At 37.6% G+C, this 22,474-nt stretch overlaps 1 protein-coding gene across 2 annotated transcripts in view; it reads right to left on the reverse strand.

Annotated features, from left to right (window-relative positions):
* Positions 1 to 22,474, reverse strand: part of CRY1 (cryptochrome circadian regulator 1) — a 38,578-nt gene that overhangs the window by 11,521 nt on the left and 4,583 nt on the right. For both annotated transcript variants that reach the window (XM_030040074.2, XM_030040073.2), the window contains exons 2-4: positions 5,782 to 5,890; positions 1,977 to 2,119; positions 380 to 564 (exon numbers count right to left, since the gene is read on the reverse strand). In XM_030040074.2, the coding sequence (XP_029895934.1) occupies positions 380 to 564; positions 1,977 to 2,119; positions 5,782 to 5,890 (437 nt within the window). The remainder of the gene's footprint in view (positions 1 to 379; positions 565 to 1,976; positions 2,120 to 5,781; positions 5,891 to 22,474) is intronic.

A 22,474-nucleotide genomic window follows, 5' to 3' on the forward strand; every position in this document is an offset into this window, starting at 1 on the left:
TTTTTTTTTATTAATTTGTAAAAATGACTAATTAATGACCTGAAGCACAAAGACACCAAATGCTTTTAATACAAAACGAAGTATCAAAGACTATTGATAGCTTAATGACTATTTGGTACCATGGGAAAATGGCTACGCTGTATTACAAGATGCCAAACAGTACTTAGTGTAGTTTGAGCTGACCTCCCATTTAAATAAAAACAACTAAAATTTACAGAGTTTATTATCCTTTTTTGTTCCTTTTGTATCTCATAATTGGCATCAGTTAAGCAATTAACCATAAGTAGAACCTCTCTCATGGTTATTTTAGAGTGTTATGCTTTTAGTGATAGATTACATCTTACTTGTTTCACAATGTCAAAGCAATCTTAGAACATACCTAGTTCTTCAAGTGATGGGACACCGTATTTCTCGTCATGGTCATCAGAAACTGGAGTAGTACATTTTTCCATTACTTCTGGGGTTATAGTCTCCACTGGCATCTCCAGTGGTTCCATTCTACTAATTAAGGTCTGGAATCGCTTGTAAGTAAGAGGAGGCTGTCCTCCATTTAATTCTATTATTCTGGATTGAAAAAAAAAATGAAAAAAAAAAAGAAAGGAAGTATGTCAGAGAATAGTATATAATAATTATTTTTTTAAATAAAATATACACACCTATACACATGCACAAATATATTCTTACCTGCCTTTAGCATCTTATATAAAATCACAGATATACATACTAATCCAGACAGTTTGAACTTTACTATTTACTATCCTTTTTTTCCCCAGTAGGGAGACATAAATTAACTGTTTACAACCAAGTCAATTATTCTTCACTCCTGGGTTGAGGAAACTCCCTCAAGAACGAATAAGTAATGAATATGGACAGCTCAAGGCAAAGAAAAATACAGATCAGCAAAGCAGATAAGAGATCGTAGCTACATATGAAGTATGTCATACCCAAGTCACCTACAAGACTATGCTATTTGCATTTAAAAAAAATAAAATCTATTTTTCTATTCTGGTATTGAGAACAGTAGTCAATATTACAACTGCCTTAACATGGGGAAAAACTAAGGTGTAGTTTATACACAATGACTGTTGTAAAAACACAGTTTCCATATTTTGTATTGTGATGTTAAATATATCTAGAATCTCGGAAACAGGAAAACTTCAAAGAAATAATTTACAAAATGGTAGATGGAACCAACTGTTCATTTGGGGGGGTGCTTGGGTGGGGATGGAAGAAAAGGAATTTTCAATTTAGGGTTAAAAAAAAGAAAACAGGCATTGGTTTCAAAACAGTACATAATTCCCTTTCCCTGCCATATGTCTAGCTGCCTCTCATACACTGGCTTGTAACAGAATAGAATAGGCATCTACCAAAATAAACACCCAATGTTAACAGAAGCCAAGTCATACTTCTGAATAGTTTGCAGATTATGTTTCTATAATAGGGAGCTAATAGTAATCCATTTAAATAGATCTGTGGAAAAATATCAACAAGACACTAAGTAAGGGCAACAATCCCCAATTACTTATTGGATACATAACTGATAGGAAAGAGCTCTTGAAAAATAAAGGACTTTCTGCTAACTTGTGTACAGCAAGTGAAATAAGGACAAAACAATCTAACAAAACAACTAAACAACAACAGATCTTATATTTGGGAGAGGTTGCAGGCATGTTTGAGTAACTTCATTATAAAAGACAGATAATTAACATGACCACTATTTTCAAAAGAAGTCCAAATCAAAACTGTACTTCAGACACAGTTGTGTATCATTTTCTGGAGTTGCAAAGTTCTACTCAGTATGTAATAAAATTTGGATGGATGGATAAGAGAGAAACATAAAACAGATTTGTAGTCTTCCTAACTATAAAGTGCTCTGCATAGAAAGTAGCACACAATATCTAAGCAAATACTACATAAAATTGATACTTTTTTTTCTTTTTTTTTTCTTTTTAAAATCAGAGGTAATGGTAACTTACTTGTCTAGGTCATATAATGTATGGGAAATTCGAACAATGACCTCCACTCCAGCTTCACTAGCCAGCTTCTTAATTGCTGCATCTCTTTCCTTCCCAAATGGTTCAGAATCATATTCAATAGAAAGTTTTGCAATATTCCATTCCTGCAACACAAAACAAAAATGTGGTCCTTCAGCAACTCAGCTGCTTGATGGAGGGCGAAGGAAAGGAAAACGGGAAGGACAGGGACAAGATGGAACACCAGCTGTTACCTGCGGATAGTTGCCAGAGATACACAAAGGCTCAAAATACATTCAGATACCCAGACTCACAAAAAAAAAGAAGTCCAACATTTTGGCATCTAAGTAGGAATCAGGCATAAAAAAAGCGCCTCTGTCTCATTACTGTGGGAGCACACAGGAATGGGACAACTGTGCAAATTTTGAAAACTCAGCTCTAACTTTAGGATCCATATACCTTAAGAGACAACAGAAGGAAAAGATGACAGAGGCTATCTTCTGGACATTGATCAGTAGCAGTATCTTGCTCTGCAGAAAAGCTTTTCACCTATGTCGGTCAACTTTTAACAGCAGAACTGAAGTTTCAGGGGAGGGGACAGCAAAATACCCCAACCCAAACACCACACACTTTCCTTCCCTTTTCCAAATTCCTATCGCTCACCTACCAGAATGGACAATCTTCAAATTCTCAATTAGAAATAAATAAATAAATCTGTCTCCTAAAAAGAAGTCACCTTCAAGTCTAATATCCTTTATGTCACAGATGCTGCTATCAAGGCCAACAGTAACAGGTGGGGGAAAAGAAGTGAAGAAAGGGATCAACTAATGGCTAAGGCTTCTGCAACAGCAGAAAATTGGAAAGGCAAGGTACCCAGAGAATGATCCTAGAAAGCCATCCTGCCAATCAAACTCAGACAAATACCTTTCTAATCCTTCAATCTTAATCAGTTGATTTAAACACACCAGCCAGACTATTTCAGAGAACTGGATTTACACCAAAGAGACAAGGGGCATTCTACGCTGTTCACCTAGGGTGCTGTTTCACTTCTGAACTCTAGCTCTCTCCTAGATTAAGCCCAGGTACACCAACCTTGAGGACAGGCGATTGGAAGGAGTGCTTGCTCTTTGAAAGAAGGCTTGGCTCCTTCAATCAGTAAGTTTGCCAAGACTGACCCAGCAGGCCCTGCATCCTCAAGGAACCTCCTGTGCACTCACACAACATTTATTTCCCATTTCATAATGTAAAACCATTGTCTGACAAGTTGCAGCAGATATTTTTCTAAATCTTTCTTTCCTCTGGCATATTAAAAAGAAAACCATAAAAAATGTGTCCAAGAGCCAAAGCCACGTCCCGAAGGGAGCCAAGAAACTCTGAGACAAGTGCTATGTGATGTGAATATACACAGATCACATGAGCGTGAGCCAGGCACTTAGAAGAAGCATGGACACAAATAGCTTTGCACATACTACTGGATGCTTTTAGCAACACTGATGCATTTAAAGAATTAGAGATTGTTCCAATTCTATTTTCTTTATGAAACCAGCCCTAAAGAGCTAGAGATACAGAGCAGAGCAGGACAAATTGAAGAGAATGAGGCAAGAACCAACCAAAACTTGACTGGTTCGAGTTAACCAAGAGGTGCCAAGCGGGTGCCTGCTACTAGTGGAAGTTGCATCTCCGCAGTCAGATGGAACCACCATCCTCCAGTTACTTAAAAAAATCCCAACCAAACAAAAAACAAACAAAAAAACCTAAAAGAATTCTGCAAAGACCTGCAAAGTCTACTGATAAAAATATTCTGTTTCTATGCACTACTCCGTAGGATGACAGCAGCTGTCAGCAGCACTGTTAGCTAGTACTGCTGAAAACATGGGACACTGAATTCAGTGTCTTAAGGGAAGCAAAGCTGCTCTGAAGGACTGGAAACAAGTCATATATATGTATGACATATACATATAAATTATCTTATATATATACACACACAAATGAAAGACCCTAAAGATCCTTGAGGCCTTTTGCAAGGATAAAGATAGATCAGCGCTCTGCCTTTTGAAGGAATCGTCCTTCAGCCTGTGAAAAGAAGAGCCCTACCGAAAAAGAGCTGTGAAACATTCATCCCCAGGAAATCCACAGAAGCTGGCACCTGTGACAGGGCTCCTGACACAAGGCTCTACATAAGTTCCACTATCTCCTACCATGACTTACTTATCTTCTCCCAGCCAAAACACATCTACATGTGTTCTTCAGAGTCAGGATCATTGCTCACCTTTGAGACATTTAATGAGGATGATCTGAAAAGCTTGGTTCAGTGTTATATGCCCTTCACTGCACTGTAAGTGCCTGATGTACCGCTACCGCTCTGGCAAAAGAGGCTGTGAGATTAATGATATGAGACAGATGCATGTTCTAAGTAGTGTTCAACCAAAAGCTGAAGTCCTCTAGAGCTTCAACAATGTCTCTTATTTGTTCAAGGATAGAGGATGTCCTAAAAAGACCCTCAGTGAACAAATATACGATAAAGACACTTTTTGGTAATCTGAAGAACCAGAAGACAGACAGATGTGAATGTTCTTTTTTGATTGATGTACACTAAGTTATTTTCATTACCTTCTCAGCACTAAAATTAATATTCTGAAAATGTGGCACTCCAATGCTGTCAGGCATAGAAAGATCAGCCTAGTAGCAAGATCTGAAAGAGGAGTTGTCAAAGTAGCCATTAAAGTGTTTAAGAAAACTTGTCACAGGTCGCTCAAATCCAGAAGGCAACACACACGACAGCAAGATCTTTGCCCCTATTTAAATGCAATCAAACCAAATTTGGTAGGCAGGTATAACAAGTTTGAGTATGTGGGGAGTTGCAAGCAGCAACTAATGCCACAGTGCTCCTGCAGGGAATTTTTCACTGAGGGGAAATCAAGCAAAGACCAGTCAAGAGTATCATCCAGTTACCATTTCACAACTAAAGCACAAGAATGAAGATGGAAAGGTGAGTTTTGGTTGACTTTTCAGCTTGGTGTTGAAGACTTGGGGATAAAAACCTTGAACAGATGATCTCTTGGGAAAAACAGATATTATTTTTTTTTTCCCTGAGCAGTCTTGCCCACCTCAGCCACCTCAATCCAGTCATTCTGTAAAAACTTTTAAAATCAATCTACAAAGTGTTCATTTTTACTACCCTATTATAGTATTGTTACCTTAAATACATTATTATCCATGGAAGACAAATCAGTATCAGTAACAATCCCTCACAGCTTTAATTTGCTCAATAAGACCCTTTCCCACAAAAACCTTAAACTTCTTTGACTAGAAATTGCTTTTTACCTGTACTATGCTTTTACCAAGTCTACTACCAGCAAAAAGCTTATTAGATCACTTTTAATGGCCAAAAAGCAACCACAGCAGATATTTGGCCTAAATAAAACATTGCTTTTACAGGTCAGGCTTTGAACTTGGATTCATGTACACAGAATTATATTTCAGCATTTCAAAGGGAACCTGGAAAGGAAAATTTAGTAATATATAGTACCTGCACTTAGCAAACCATTAGAAATCAGTTCAATTTCTGGAAAGAAAGAAAGCAAAACCTGCGAAGTCTAAGAGCAACTCAATTCAGTTGGTGATATGCACAGAGGGGGAAAACCCAAATCTAACAAAAACTACCTTAAAGACAAACTGCAAGGATAGTTAAGTATTTGCATGGATAACAACCTGCACTGAAGTGTATAGTACAAGAAATATTTCTAGTTGAAATTAGTTTGTCAGTCATATTTATGGATAGAAACAACAACTGTAGGGTGGCATTTACCTTAAAAAGTCTGGGGAAAACATCTGCTGGCTGTCCACGAATAACAAACAAACGTGAATTCAGTTTCCGTAGATTGGCATCAAGATCCTCAAGACATTGAAGCAGGAATCTGCAAGGAATTGTAAAGAAATATTTATTTTCTGAGGCAAACCAGAGAATTTTACAATAGAAAAAGGGAACCAAGAGGAACAATCCAACAAAGATTATCAGACCTTCAGTATTTGGCACGTATTTTGGTGATGCATGGCTGTTTACAACCTAATTACACTTAGCTTACAGTAGTTCAATATCATATAATATATTCAACAATACATAATTCAGAAAACCAAACTGCACTGTCATTTAAGTTTTGACCTCAACACTATTCAGCTCTGGAGTGGACTAAAACATATTCAAGTCTTAACGAAAACTAGAAGCATCTTGTCACTCTAAAGAAAAAAGCACACCACAGAAAAAACAAACAATCAGCTGTTGGCATACTGCTACTAAACTTAATCCAAGTCCTTCTTTACAACACAGCAGCCTGAACTGTTACTAAAAACAGCATACCAGAGGACTACATGGTCATAACTATCCCTTTGGCCTTCATTTATAAAAATAGCCCTCTATATAACAGTTTCATGCATCTTGGCTGCAACCTCACCTGAATTATTTAATAAGCAAATCGGCAAATAAGGGGAAAATAAAAAGGCGTGGGGGGGGGCGGGGGGGAAACGGGGTACTGCAAATCTGCAGGTCTTCAAGAGAAACAGGTAGTTGCACAAAGGATGTTGAAGCAGGTTCACATGTGCAAAGATTTATTGGCAGGTACAGTAACTAAAAACAACTCCAATGGTGAAAGTTGTTTGGGGGAAGAAATAAAAATAAAAGGAAGGAGAGGAAAAATGAAAACTCTCCCTTGCGACCAGCCAGAAAGAGAGATGCTGGGGGTCTCCAGATGAGTGGCCTTCCCCTGGACTCCTCCAGCGTAACAAGTGGCTCCTCCACAATATTTTTCCTCATAGTAACAATACAGTTTTCACCAGAAGCTGCTCAAACCCTGTCAGCTGTGCTTACTTACAATGCTGTTGGCACTCACCAAAGCGCACGTTGATCAGGGCAGCTGATGAGTCAGAGCCTGCCAGTCATTAGTCTCTGTGCACACACATTATTGGATCCCCTGCCATAAACCAAAAGCTACACCCAAAGGGGGGAAAAAAAGAGGAGATTCCCACACTGCAGGCCTTTATTCCTGAGAAAGCGAGCCTGCTGTAGCAAGGATAGCACCACAGGAGCAAGCACCCGAGACCAACGCAGGGAAAGCAGTGCCACAGAGGCCTGGAGACACTGCGCCTGCAGCCTGGGTGAAAAGGTGCAGAGCTACCAGGGAAGGGCAGGCTGCACCACTGCAAGTGCCCAGACCATTACAAAGACAAAGGCACCAAGCAACCAGGTTTACTAAAATCAGGAGTTCATAACACACCTAGGTTTTTAAGAATGATTCCTAAAAAATAACCAGTTACAAATGCTACACCTCCTAGGAGGGATATAGCGTACATGACTGTTGTAAAGCTACCAACATTTTTTATATTTTCTAGAGATTTAGCAATATGCAAGTGATGCCTGCCTAACACACAGTGCCTCCAACTTTATATGGAAAAGAATTATAAAAATCAACATATCGAAGGCTGGCAGAAAAACCCCCTAGCTGCTATTAAATGCCAAAAATGCATGGCTCACTTGACCTGAAAGGGTAACAGAAAGCAAGTCTGAGAGGAAGCCAATGTATGAGAATACAACCGCTTCCTGGCTGGCAACTATGCTTATATGTTTAATGACTGGAACAAGCCAAAAACGTCTAATTCTCTCCTTTTGCTAAATTTTATTTTGAAAAAAAACAACTCTGGAGTAGCAAGATCATGAAGGATATGCTGTATCTAAAAAGAAACTTGTGTATACTCATTTAGTTAGAAACCACACAGGAGTAATTTTAAGAATCAGAGAGAATTTGGGCCCCACATTCCCAGGCCACAGTCACTTCCAGATGGACTCTGAGAAGTACAGCTTCATTTTGTCTTTTTTTTTTTTTTTTTTTTTGAAAGCTGGAATGACAGACCTTATCACTAATCTTATCTGCCTGAATCTTGCTTTCAGAGAGCATGTGCCTTCACATATACTTCACAAAGAGCTATGAAGACAAACTGCAATAGCATCCTGGGTGCCTTTGGAACAGTCCAGGAAAGGTTGGAGTTTTTTTGTTTGTTGGGGTTTTGTTGTGGTGGTTTTTTTTGTTTTGTTTTTTTTTGTTTTTTAACTTTGTATCACAGAATATAGGGAAAGGGTATGAAGATAAATTGGCGACATAAACTGCTCATAACTATTCAAAGTAAAAATCTGTCTTTCAGGAAATTGTTAGGTTTTTTTCCTATTTGCATCTCAGTTGCCTCTAATTTCTCAATAACATACAACCCTAACATACATCTTATAGCCTGGACTTGGCACAAAATCCTAATCAAGAAGATTACATGCACTGACCCAGTCTTCAATTCACATCCAAGATCCCTAAACTTGCCCTTAATACTGTTTAATCTCTATTTTGTTGGTTCCCCAAATCCCCTCTATTATCTCTCTTAACTATCTCTTACCACACTCGTGCATTTCAATCTCCATAAAACTCTTTCATGTATTTAACAAACATAATGTTGTAGACACAAATTGTTAAATATATGTAGGAAGGCAGCAGTAGAGTGGCCAGGAAGACACACACTCCCCCTGCCTGAACAAAAACAGAACAAATGAAAAACAGCCAAACCACAGTCTGAGTTGCAAGACTGTCACTGAAAGCATATTGTTCAAAAATAACTGACCAAATTAAACCCTAGTGACCCTGCAATATCTACAGTAACAGCAATGCAGAAGAATACTGCTTTTGACTTTCAGAACACAAATTCAGTTTACAAGTGGTTACTCAGAATAACCACGCACTTTATTAAGCATATTTGAATCTTTCAGTTGGACCAAATGTGTTTTAACAAAATGTGCTGCAAATAATTACTCATCTATTTTGTTCTCACCAACTATATTTATGCTATACTACATCTGAAGGCATTTTCTCATTAATGAGTTAATAAAATTTGTCAAAAAGCAGTGCCTTTACAGATTTGCCTTCCTCAATTAAAAATGAACCTTCCTAAACCTTTACTTCTAGATAGAACCACTACCAAGAAGATTATAGTTGAATCAACTGCTTGTCATAACCAAAATTTTCACCTCCTCTTTTTCTCATGAGTACCTTCAGAATTTGCAGAAGCAACACAGCATCTTTACTAAGGTTAAATACATGCTAATTAACACCTAGCTTCAGGTATATCCAGGTAAAAATTAGTCTGAATTTAAGGAAGGAAAATTCTACCTTTCAGAACTTCTGCATTCATCTAACATGTTAACATATGCCTATGTGACTAGGCCTACATGAAAGGAAATTTTTTAATTGTACCAACTCCCTGGGACAACTTCTAATTCCAGCACTTTCTCTAATTTTGGCATGGCATTGTAATGCATTGCATTTATCACCTGTCCTAGCAAATTACCATTTCATCTATAACATACGCATGTCAGGGAAGAGTAATAACATGTCCACAACATGCACAACCCCACACATATTAATTTTATTATTTTTCTATTAGCATACTTATTCTCAGCATCCAACACACTGTCACAGTGAATTATTATCGGATCTGGAAGAGAAGAGTTTTTAGTTTTCCAAGGTATCATTTTGACTAGTAACACCTGTTCACAAGTGAAAATAGTTCTGAATGACTCTAACACCATGCATGGGCACTTACTGCAGCACAGGAACATGCAGGTGTTTGCTCAGTGCAGACGTTTAAACATAGTTAAGAGTAGCATTCTAGCACAGACAAGGCAAAATTATTTGAGCTTTCTCTCTGAAGATACACCAAAATGCTCACAAACACATTCCTTTCACAGTGTAACACAAATGAAAAGGAATGGTATATTTGTCTGTGAACTGAAACAAAGTATAAAACCTCCAAGTCATAAAAAGTAATATCTTTTCAGTATATAAGTTCTTGAGGCAAAGTTTCTTCACAGCAGCTACAAAGTAAAAGCTACTAGGCTTGAACTCTATTACACTTTACACCAAAGTGTGGCAATTAGGAGCTATTTAAATCTCTCCCTACAGTAACAGGTCATGCTTCTGAGTCTGCAATCTAAAACTTCTTCCTCTCAACCTAACAGTCAATGGCAAAGCACTTTCTTTTTCACTTTGAGTGAACATAAAAACTGCATGACGTGACTTCATTAAAAAGACACAAAAAGGATGCATGGATATTTTTTATCAGATTAGAGCATCAGCCCAGGTTTCTGCATCTGGTCTTCAGCTTCCCTTGGACAAACCAGAGGAAGGAAAAGTTCACCATTAATTTCACAGTAGCAAACCATGTGAGGTACATACATGACTAAGGTGATGGAGGGAGGCAGAAAAGACCTACTTATTTTAACACAGGGAAGATGCCAATGCAAAGCATACCTGCCTTCTTAGAGGGCATTGCACACATTTTGCTCAGGGTCATCTAATTATGATAGTCAGCATTTTCATGAAAGCTTCTGAAAACCACATTCTTTAAAAAGACATGCATGTAAAATCTTAGCTGTTTAATCCAAGAAACTCCACAGTCTTCCCTGCTGCCAATCACACAGTCTGCTTGGGGTCTGAAATCTAAACTAAATGTTCTGCCCCCCTGCGTCTTAAGAGTGACTGCCAGAAACCGGTTTGCGTAATACAGATCATAATTTTAGCTACCATGCAACTGAAATAAACTGGTACCATCAAAGCAGAAATTCAAAAAGTTAAAGAGCTAATTGTTGACACAGTTAACCATTAACAAAATGAACAAAACTAAGCACTATATCACACAGCCTTCCTGACTCTGCACTATTAACATGATTAAAGATTAAAGACTTTCTCCAGGGAAGAAGTCAGGAGCAGTCTGTTTAAAAGGTAGCATTTTTATTTAGGAGATTTGCAAGAGGGATACTTACAGACACACTGTTTAAGGCTACTGTTAAGTCTTGTTTGGGGTTATTTTTAGGAGTAATAAACACCCTGGAACCATAATCACACATAGAACCATCCTCACCAGTATGAAATGAGGACAGTCGCTGGGAATTGAGGGGACTTAAAATGCAATGACTTCTCTTTCAGGCATCATTCACATCTGAAAATGGTGGTGCTAAGCCATTAAGAATCAAGAAACTTAAGTTTCAGGTTTTTTTCTGAACTGATCCAGATTCTGAATTTAACCATTAGGCAAGGCAGCAGTGTTAGACTGCACAGCCAGTACCACACAAAACAAAGGAATCTAGTCAGGCTTCCTCATTCTGAGAAAGAAGTTTAAAAAGTTGAGTGAAAAAGAACAGTGCTAAAACTTGTTTCATTCCTAAGTTTAATTAATATTTTTACCTATGACTGGTCAACTTCCAGCAATCCATCCAAACTTCTGTTTAACCATTCTTTCTAAATACCTTCTATCTACCCACTAGTCCTCATGCCAACCCATTGATCACAATCTCTCCAGTGAAAGAAAAGCAGCACTGTCAAACAAGAGACTCATGTCATGGATATTTGATTGCCACCCAGACTTTGCCTATCAGAATTATCTTAAGCAGCCTAACATCTGCTGGTTTTATTTTCCCATTCAATTTTTTTTCCCCCAACATTGCTATCAGGTATTACTCCTTCATCTTTCAGAGTTTAGTAGAGCTGGATTCAATAAAAAGAAAGAATTTTACATACTGTATGACATCAACTACATTATTTTAGCTTACAGCGCTAGACCCTGACTGTATTAATAAATTATGCAACATTTACTTCTCTTCATGGGAAGAGAGTGAGTGAGCCTTTCTTTCATATATGTCTGCTATTTTGCCATATGTTCAGTTAAGTCATTATGAAAGACCAGTACCATTTAGGTAAACATATTCCTCATACTAGCTTCTACAGGAATAATAAGGCAGATTTCATCCAATGCCAAAACAGAGTATGAGACACTGAGAAGTATCTCAAATTTTATGTACCTATATACAAATATTTAATATTTTATCAGTATATTTTCCTGTTTGATTGCCACCAACCAGTGCATCTTAGAGCGAGCAGTATATTCTTATGAAACTTTAAGAAGATTAAGCTCAGACAGGATTTAAGTGTTATGTACACTCCACCGCATCCTTTGGCAGCAAGCCATAGTAATATTTTCCTATTACCAAATCAAGGTCACAGAGGCATGCCTTATCATATTACATTGTTTCAGCAAATACCACATACAACTTCCACATCCTAAAAAGGTATACAAAAATACATTTCATAAAGGTATTATCCTTTAAGCGTATACACAAGAGCAGGAAAAAGTTCATGTTATTCAACTCTAGGAAGTGGCTGTGGGAGCTAGCTAATCTCCTGCAGGGTTGCTCTACAGTCACTGGAGAAAAAACAGCTCCTTTAGAGTGCAATTCAGGACTTCAGCATCTTTCATAACTTAGTAAGAGCTGATCCACATGCAAAAACAAAACCAAACACAGACCCTGAAGTGCGTCACTTGGCTTCTTTCCTCTAATATTTACTACTGTTATAATCTTCAAGCCAAAGCAGAGCTGTGATGGGGGAAGAATGCAAGATACACCCAAGCCCATATACAGCTGAAATATTCGTAATTGCTGCAAAAGAGGTTCTTAAAAAATAAATTGTATTCTTTGAAAAAGGATGAAAGAAAGGGCTTTGAACAATAATTGAGTGAAAGCAATGTTTAAAATTTAATCTCTCCAAGCTGAGTCCTTTTGGGTGCATCTTCTTTGAAGCTAAATAGTAAATACCATTTCACATATGGAGTAGGACTAGAATATGAAGTACAGCAAGGAATACTGCTCTATTAAGAACAACAAAAGTATTTGAATCTAACTTCGCTTACATTGGACATAAAGCTAGCATTTCCTTACATATCATTCCTCATTAATTTCTTTCCAACTGAACTACCTTTTCAAGGGTAGCATTCCCCAAAGGAAGAAAACATACAAAATTTTTGTCCTATTCAAAAGACATTCATAAAACTCCCAAACAGCAATCTGTATTTGGTTCCTCTTTTGTGAGCCATACATCACAGCAAATAGCGTATTTATCTTCTGCAAAGATCTGGATCTTAACTTCACATTCAAAGGGCACCTATTATTCATCTAAACTATTCCCACATAACTAGCAACAAACATCTCAAATTACTTGCTTGTTACAAAGGTCAGCCTTCTGGTGATAGGAGACTAACAGGCTCACAGCTTCCTAAATCTCTCTCTCAGTGTCCTCCATTCTTTAACGTACATATTCTGTCTTTATTTTTCTCTAATCCTCTAATTCTGATTAATCTGATAAATCAAAGTCCTTATTATTTAACCATAATTCCTTATGCCTACTCTTTCCAGAGAGAAACTAGTTGGATCCATAAAGGAAAACCCAAGAGCAAACAAAAGTATTTGCAGTGGGGACAGCTGGGGAAATAGGACCTAGAAGCAAATTACACAACTAAGTTACTTCAGAGTACAGACATGCTTGTATTTAAACAAATTTAAAACTCCTTATTCTCATGTACCCAAGTTCTCTTACTTAAATGGGCAGCTCATAAGGCTTGATGTAATTAAACCAGACCTGGCCTGCTTTATAAAATAGTTCAGCCATGTTATTTTCAGCAAATCTAAGCTGTCCACGAGAAAATAACAGCTATGGCTCATTTCAAAAGAGCAAGCGCAATAAGAGCACTATAACAAGATACAGTCTTGCAATCTGATTCTGAAGGACAAATTTTATACTGCCCTTTATTTACTTTAATAAGTAAATTTTTACTTTCCTTACATTAAAATGACCTTTTTAAGGTTATAATTACTACTAATAAGATTTTGTACAGTTTTAAGTTTCCCAGAAATGAAACAATGTGTAAAATAGATATATTTCTCAACTATACTGTATAAATAGCAAGTCCTTAAGGTATAATTCATTGTCTCTGGCTTTCCATATCTGAAAAATCTATTAAACTAATAGAAGAGAATTAAGAGCTGAAATCTACTAGCAAGCACAGAAATTGGTAGAAAGTTTGGAAAACAGAAAAAAAACCCCTGAAGCTATTCCTGAAAATCTTAATTAAAACTGACTGGATTTCATCTCTGTGGTGCTTGCATTATGGTCGTCAAACATTCAGCATTATCCCAACTTCCCATTGCTACTCTTATGAATCAAGAAGGCCAAAATTTTCTGAACTGGTCTTTCAAAACTGAAAGGAGTCATTTACATCTGAATACAAGGTAAACGTGAAGAAAACGGGTTCAGGTTTTTGAGTAATAATCATGTAGAAAGAATCAACATTTTTAGAAAACAAAAAAACAACTAACTGAAACACAGCTTTGTTTTTAAGCTGCAAAAATCCAGAAAAACTCTACTTTGTCCCAAACATTCTTAGCGTATGACTACTGGAGGTAATGGTTTTCACTTCAAGCTGCAGAGGCCTTCCATCTCAAAGTCTAGAGCTGACAAAAAAGATGCACGGAGCTCAATAACATAAGCCCTGGTTAACAAAACTGAAATATAGCTCAAGATATCATACGTCAAAAAATCTAAATAACGTCCAGATAAACATGGTATCCTCATGTGCCACAACTGCAGCAGTTGACTGCAATACTGAAGGTCAGGACCACCAGAAGGTACTTCACTTGAAGTAGCTAAATTAATCTTGAAAAGTTACACAGTAGAGTTAAGTGGAATATTCTGATAACTAAAAAGTGATATTCAATCATCTCTGCAGAAGTGATAGTAGTTCAGATGAAGAATTATTTTATGAAGAATGAAACCTTTATTAGAACAACTGTATTTTTATATTTTCCTTGTTTTCCCTGTCTACCCATTCCTTTCAGAACATGGGAATGAATTACTAAAATTCACCTCCTCAACACCAGTCACAGATTTTTTTTTTTTTTTAGTACTTTGTTGAAAGAATAAAGGTAGACAACTGGAAAACATCATCCTACATAGGATCACTTTATTTTTTCCAGTTTGCTTGTGCCAGAATCAGAATTAATAGCAATGTAGAAGATGCAGACAGGAACACTGCCAATTTAAAGGGAAAAAAAAAAAAAAAAAGAAGAAGAAAAAAAGGGCGGGGGTGGCACGAAGCCCACCATCCTGAAGGTGGATAAACTTTATTGGAGGCAAAGCGGTTAAAATAAGAGCAGCTGAATATCAAGACAAACTGTTAGCATTCCAGAAAAGAGACACTCCTAAAAAAGGAGATTCTTAAAAAATTTTATTTTTAAACTCCAAAGTTATTTCTATAGATAAAACTGATAGGGGAGCATTTGTAGGCTCTGAACTCTGGAAACTTAACCACCATTTGTAAGTATTATTGCTATGCAGAGCCTTCAAGCAAGAAGAGATGTTCCCCACTAGAGGTCAAACTGGAGAAAAACAAACCTTAATTGCTTTAATCCCCATACGTCCAACATCAAGGGGCAAGACCAAAGGAGGGGGGGGGGGGGATAAGGGGAGGGGGAGCCTACAAAGTCTGCAGCTTTCATTGCTACATGTCTCATAACCCGATCATTTCCTTCTACCATTTGTAAGAAGAACGTTTCAATATGAATCAACAAAAATAGTTTCCTAAAGTAGGTCGTTGCTGCAGCAACCAGGCGGCTGTTTGGACTACTCCCTGCCACAATGACCTACTTTTCCAGTTATACGTAACCATTGTAGTAGGAGCCGAATTTCTGCTTCCCTTCCGAGCTGCTCCGAAAGGATTCCCATACCATGGCCGAACTTTATTCCTAACCAGGACAGAGAAAGGCTTCGAGCAGGTACACGCAGCGGGTCGGTTCTGCTCCTCTGTGTTGTATTTAGAAGTGTTAGCTGCTAAAGGTTAAGTGAAACCTAGTATGTGCGCGGAGTTCAAAAAGTACCAAGCCAATGTTCAAAACTGGAGGAGCTGATAAAAAAATAGAAGGGGAAGGTGTCAAAACGAACAGCAGCTCGTGAACAACGTGTCCCCTGCCAGGGTCAACAGCTGGCAGCAAGCTTCAGCACAAACAGGCTGCTCCAGTGCTACCATCCAAGTACACGCTAACGGGCATAATCCTTTATTACAGGTCTAAGTAACATTAAATCTGCATAAAAGAAAAACCCTCGTGAATGACGTTTTTAAACCCTATTTAACACTGCGTGGATGGTGGAGCGGGGACATAAAAAGGTACCACACAAACCCAGGAAGTAACATTGACTATTAACTTAATTTCCTGTTTACCGTTGCTGTTAATGACTATTAACCTTATGACAAAGGAAAAAGGATCACCAGTGCAACTTTTCATTGAACTGTATCTTAACCTCATGAAGAAAATAAAGATTATCTCTGTAGAAATAAGCGTACAAGGCTTCAAACATCAAGCACACTGACTTGTGCATAGGTATTTTTTGATCAATTTATGCAAACACCATACTCAAAAGCTTTCATTCAGGGTGAAATTTAAGAAGCAAGCACAAGAGACTAAGACTTCCAGGCGAAAGACAACTCATTCCAACAAAAGGCATGCTATGCATTACCATATAGTGCATCCTAATTAAAACTTGAGTTAACAGAAAGATTCTGACAGATACAGCTCATACTATGAAAGCAGAAAAACAAAGCACATGCAGCAAAGCTTACTTTACCTTAAGTCTTCTTAAAACTTGTAAGTTCAGCAGGAAAAATACTGGAATCGATGACAATACGGTACTACAGGTTGAAAAGTTTTTGAAATTTCCCACACATTTTCACTTGGGAACAAATCATAATGAGATAATTACTCCTGCAACTCTCACACTCTTCAAACAGAACAGGGAAAAAAAAAAAAAAAACCACCTATTTTTACTTTACCATTGCACTTGACAAGCCATAGAGAAGCAACTGCAAAGGTAGGATTCTTCAAGAAAGATGGACTAGCAGAAGAAAAAAAAATTGTAGAATTATGAAAAAAAAATCAGAAAGGCTGCTGCTGCAAGAGCAACATCTGATCACTAGTAACACTTTTCAGTTTCAAAGCGTGACCTCCAGGGCCAAAAACGCAAGCTCCATTGTGCTGTCTCATACGGAAGTAGTAAAGAACTGGAGTAAAACTTACAGTAGACGTAGCACTGAAGAACTTTTACTTCAGCAAACTAACACAATGTTTCAGAGTTATTGAAAAAGAGAGGTTGGTGGAGCTATATTTGAAAGAATGCAGAAAGCCAAAATCTGAAATGTAAAAATAGGAAGATGCACATTATCCCCACAAACCCATTATTTTCTTCATGGTTTAGAAGAACAACACACAACTGCTGAAATAAAGTACTTCTCACCAGTAAATTTATTGGCAACTAGCTCACAGAAAGGAAATTTCAATCAAATGAAAAAAACCTGCTCACTGAAAAACACCATGACTACATGATGAAAACTAATCTTTATACAGATCTCCTCAGATTATGAAAGCCTTGAAATGAAAGGGGAAAATATACCACAATTAAAGCTGAACTATCAATATCACAGCAATTTACAACTTTTTCCTTTGTCATAAACTGAAGAAACTACACAGTAGTAGATGTTTCCAGGTCATACCTGTTGAAAAAGTCACTCATAACAAGTCATTTAAAGAAGCATTCACAGGATTTGGGATATACTGCATAATAGCAGGAAACAGCAAACGGCTACACTGTCTAAAAAGAAACACAGACAAAGCACAGTAAACTAGATCTTACTAAGCCTGTCATCTACTGAAAAATAACTATGGAAAGTCACAGGAATTATCCCTAGGCGACCCAAATAAAACAAATAATTCAGATGACATCCTTTGCTTGATCACCCTCATTAAGACTTGGATAGTTTCAACTTCTTGAGTTCACTCATAGTAAGACTTAGGAAAACAAAGAACAAAACCAAAATGCAACCTCCTCCCTATCAAAGACCCTTCTGAAACCTGGGTGGCAAAAAAATCACTCTGTAGAATATTTTATTTTAAATGCATATCTCAACTTTTACAGATGTAGAGTCATGCTACTCCCATGAGCGGGTAATAAGTGAAACAATAGTAGGCAATTGCTAAAAGCTGTATTGTTCTCTTTTTCTACTTTAGGACTCCTAGAAAAAAAGAGTTTGTTTATTCTCAAGAATGCGAAATATGAAGGAGAAAAAATAAAAAAAGAAAACCACTTGATGCCACAGAATTTACAGACAGAAAATTTCAACTCAGAGGAAACTCAAAAGAGAACATAGGAAAGAAAAATTTTACTCCATTCTTCAATTAATCCAATGTATTGGAGATCAAATCATTAACTATTTTTAATGGAGTCTCACAATTCTCTGTATACTTCTCCAGTACCAGAACCGCACAGATGCAAAACAGAGATAAAGCTTGCCATGGTGTTCTGTATCTTTAGTGCATAGAAAAATTGTAACCACGCAGACCATGATCATGTTTTATGGACCATACAAAGCATGAAGTAACAAGCAACCTACATGAAGGAGTTACCTATTTACTCATCTTTCTGATGAAAATTGCCCTCCTATTTCTGTTCTCTCGATCATTATTTTGCCCCTCTTTCTCAATTGCAGCACAGTTTACCCTTCGCCAACAGGGTAAATAGAATATTGGCATTAAGAAAAAAAAATATATATATCTGCAAGTGCTGAACTCCACAGGTTCCTTACTATAAAAAGTAAAGCATTTCCTAAGTCATGGATTCCATGCTTTGGACAGATAACAGAGAAAAATCCAAGTTTTCCTTACAGGAGCTGTTCCTAAGTAGCCTGTGCTGTAGATATTTCATCTCCATCACTGAAGAATCAATAGCAACATATATTCATACTTCACAACTTCCCCATCTGAGCTTAAACAGACTTTTTGCAACATTTCTGGTTTCCATTTTGAAAGGACAGGAGTTTATATTATGAAAGGAATCAACCTTACAGTGCAAGAATTTTGCAGCCTTTACTTTTCACGGCTGCGCAAGAGTCACAAACATACTAACAGGTGTTAAAAAAAGGAATGCATGTGACTGAACAGGAAAGGAAATGCTTTCCTACAAATGAAGAAACACTGAGAAAAAGTAAGTTTCAAAGGCAGGGCCAGAAAATTTCTCTAGTTTAGCTGCAGGAGGAAGCAACACATAACACAAAAGCTCAGGTGTACATGACATCATGTGCCTGCCAACACAGAAATTAGACTTGCAGGATACATCCTGACCCATGTTCAACTGGAAGAAATCCCTTCCATCTCTGATTATCTGAACAGGTTCCATCCTATTGCAAGGAACTTGTTGCATTAGCACTTTTCAAAGAGATTATGAGCAACAGTTTGACACCTGAATTTACTTATGAAACCCTGAGTATTATCAAATTCTTATTTCCTACCCAGGTTTACCCATATAGACTTTGAGATCTTTCAAATACTAATGCAATTTAAAAAAAAAAAAAAAGAAACAAAGCACAGAACTTAAGAAAAAAATGCTTATTTTAGGAAGCTCTGTTCACTGCAGCTCAGCTACTGTCCGAACTAATGCTAACAAAGCTTATGCGTTAATTTTTATTATCTCTCCATTACTAATTGGTATGCTTTCAGATTCGTAACTGTTCCAAAAGTACAGATACACATGTAGACATTTGCCACAGCTGTCTCCATTTACACACTTGAGACAAAACGTAGCAATATTGACCTGTTTTCCCCAGTCCTTTCCAGACTATCCTTCAGCTCCACTGAAGCTTTATTCCTGCATAAAGAAACATTTACACACACAAAACTCCAAAGCAGTGAAAGCAAATGCTTAATGGTGACCTGAAAAATATATGGAGGCTTTGGGGTTAGAAGAACATGGCAATTATAGTTCACCTGTTGACCTACATTGCAAAGAACTTCAAAGCCAGAAGCATACAGAAGCACACAAACTAATCTTCATCCACATTTAAACTGGAGTTCTGAAAAATCTAAGTAAAATGTATTGCATCTAAATACCATGAAGTTCTTACCCTGGTAATCAAATCCAGTCCTTTCCTAGAGGTAACCAAAGGCACAGCTATTAAACCTGCGAAAATGTGATATGCAAATTACTAAGCCTATAAAACACAAAGCCGCATACTCCCACACTACTTACACAACCAATTCATGCTCAAGCTGACTTTTGCCTTTTTAGGTCACTATGGGAAGGTCACAAAACTCCTTAAAGCAAAGAGTTGCTTTCAATATACAAATTAATACATCACAGACTTTAGTATGACTTCTACACTGAAAAAACAGCCGACTTTGCTGGCAGCTTGACCTTCTTCCTACCACAGGTTATATAACTAACCTGAAAACCTGCCAGGCATTGAGAGAGTATGGAAAAGAATCACTTTCCTTGAAAATAAAGGCTCCCATGCTGTAGATAAACTGTCAGAAACCAAAAAGTTCAGGTGGTACAATGATAAACAGCTTTTTTCTGCAATATTTGCATAATGAAATATGTTTAAAGAGTAGCTGCCATTAGTAGCAATGAAGACATTTTCATAAACTGGAGGAAAATATACTTTATTGCATGAAAATGGCCAAAAGAGGATGATAATATATTAAGCAATTTGCTTTGAAGAGCTGATGCAGAATTCATTGACACTGCCACACAGTGATCAGTTGGGGAGGGGGGGAAATCTGTAGTCTTGATTGCCTAAAAAAAGCTGCTTTCCTGTTCATCACAGATGGTCTTTGCTGGGGGCTATCACCCTCTCCTTTTATCACCAGAGGAGGTAACATCACAAGCTGCAGACAGATTACCTTCCCCTGTTCAAATAAAGAATGTGATCTATTGATACTTAGGTAAAATAAAACAAAAATACATTTCTGGTACCAAGAGAAGGAAGACTGAAATAATCCTACAGAGCTGTTTCAAGACTACGTTTGACCCTTGATACTCAAAAGTCCACATGCTACTCTTACATATCAAGAACACTCTGCCCCGTTCTTCTCTTGATATCCTCAAACCTGGAGATTAGTGATGTAAAACCAGGTCTCTAAAACCTCCAAACTTCTTAACCTGAGGAATTAGATTCCTTCAAGAACAATCTTGCAGTCAAAAAGCAAATTGTATAAATGCTCACTGGAATTTTTCTGGCCTATAACAACTGCAACTTGGAAAAAACAACTTATTGAACACTTCGTACAAAATTGAATTTGCAGTACCGCCTGCTCTCTCCAGACCAACCAGTACAGACTTCTCGTCCAATTTAATAATAGTTACATTACAGAATCTGGGGATACAAGATCATTCACCAAAACAAGTAAAGAAGCATAGCATAATTTCTCAGCTGGCAGGGTTATTTCTCATATTCTGACAGTTGGGGGAAAAAAAAAAAAAAAATCAGGCCTTTCCCCTAACACAGTAAAAAGGCCCATACTTATTTTCAACAATATAACTTCAAAGGGTGTCAACAAACAGCAAGCCACAGAAGAAACCAATAATCACTTTCCAAAAAACACCCGGTGGTTGCTACACACACAAGCAATGCAGGCTGCAGTTATATGGCCATTTTAATCTGGCTCAAAGTCATACTGCCACTGAAAGAAATAGTACCTGCCCTTCCCACTCTCGTCTCTTCACTACTACTACGTGACCTTTTTGCTGGCACAATCTACCACAGAGGTCACCCCACCAAAACTGGTAACTAATCTCTTTCGGACAGGTTGATGAGCTAACCTGGTTCACCACAGGACTGTGTGCTATCACAAAAGGGTGGAACCACCCCTTTCATTAATGCTGCGGGATTAAAACCATGAGGACATACGTCAGTATGGTTCAGTGACGTACTTTGTAAATCATAGGACTAGATCATATAACACGATGAATTATAGAGGGAATAGCTGAACTGCAGGTAGGCAGGGCTTTCGGTGAAAGACGACGAGTGGGCAGTCTAGGTGTGCGGCACTGGAGGGTTTCTCCAATCTAACCATTGGTACCACAGAACTCCCACCTGAACACACGGCTTCTGAAAACAAGTTGCCACTCTTCGATAACAGATTTTTAAATTTACAGATTAATCACCCTCGATTTAGTGGGCTGGTTGGACAGAAGTGCTCCAAGTTGCAGGCTGCACTGGAGTTGATCCCACTCATTAAGAGGTATGGCGGGTATGTCTAGAACACCGCACCGCAACACTGAAGTTCCCTTGCAGACCTGTTACACCCTGGCTGCAGCAGCGGAGTGCAGCACAGGCTACCTACCCTGCAAAAGAAACCCCAAAGTATCTACAGAACACATTCAAAACTAATGTTACTCCCAAACCTGATCTATGTCTAGCTTCGTACATGAAAAACCAAGAGCATCATCTCTGTATTTTCGATGATTGGCTTGATGTTAAATATTTCATAAATCAAACAGATTTTCATCCTAAGTGCTACACCATGAAAACAAACTTAAAGGGATGTTTTTAGCAGGGAAGCCACAATGATTTTGGTGCACTCCTTTTTACATACCAAGCATGTCACCAAAATTAACAAAGTTAACAAAATTAACAAAATACACAAATTTTGCCTGCCTGAATTACAGATATTATATCATTTAAAACTGAAATCATTCATAGAATAATTCCATTGACAAACTTTCTTCACCAATCTTTCTTTCTTCACCATTCCCATATCC

The sequence above is a fragment of the Aquila chrysaetos genome, chromosome 17, assembly GCF_900496995.4.
Source record: "Aquila chrysaetos chrysaetos chromosome 17, bAquChr1.4, whole genome shotgun sequence".
NCBI lineage: Eukaryota > Metazoa > Chordata > Aves > Accipitriformes > Accipitridae > Aquila > Aquila chrysaetos.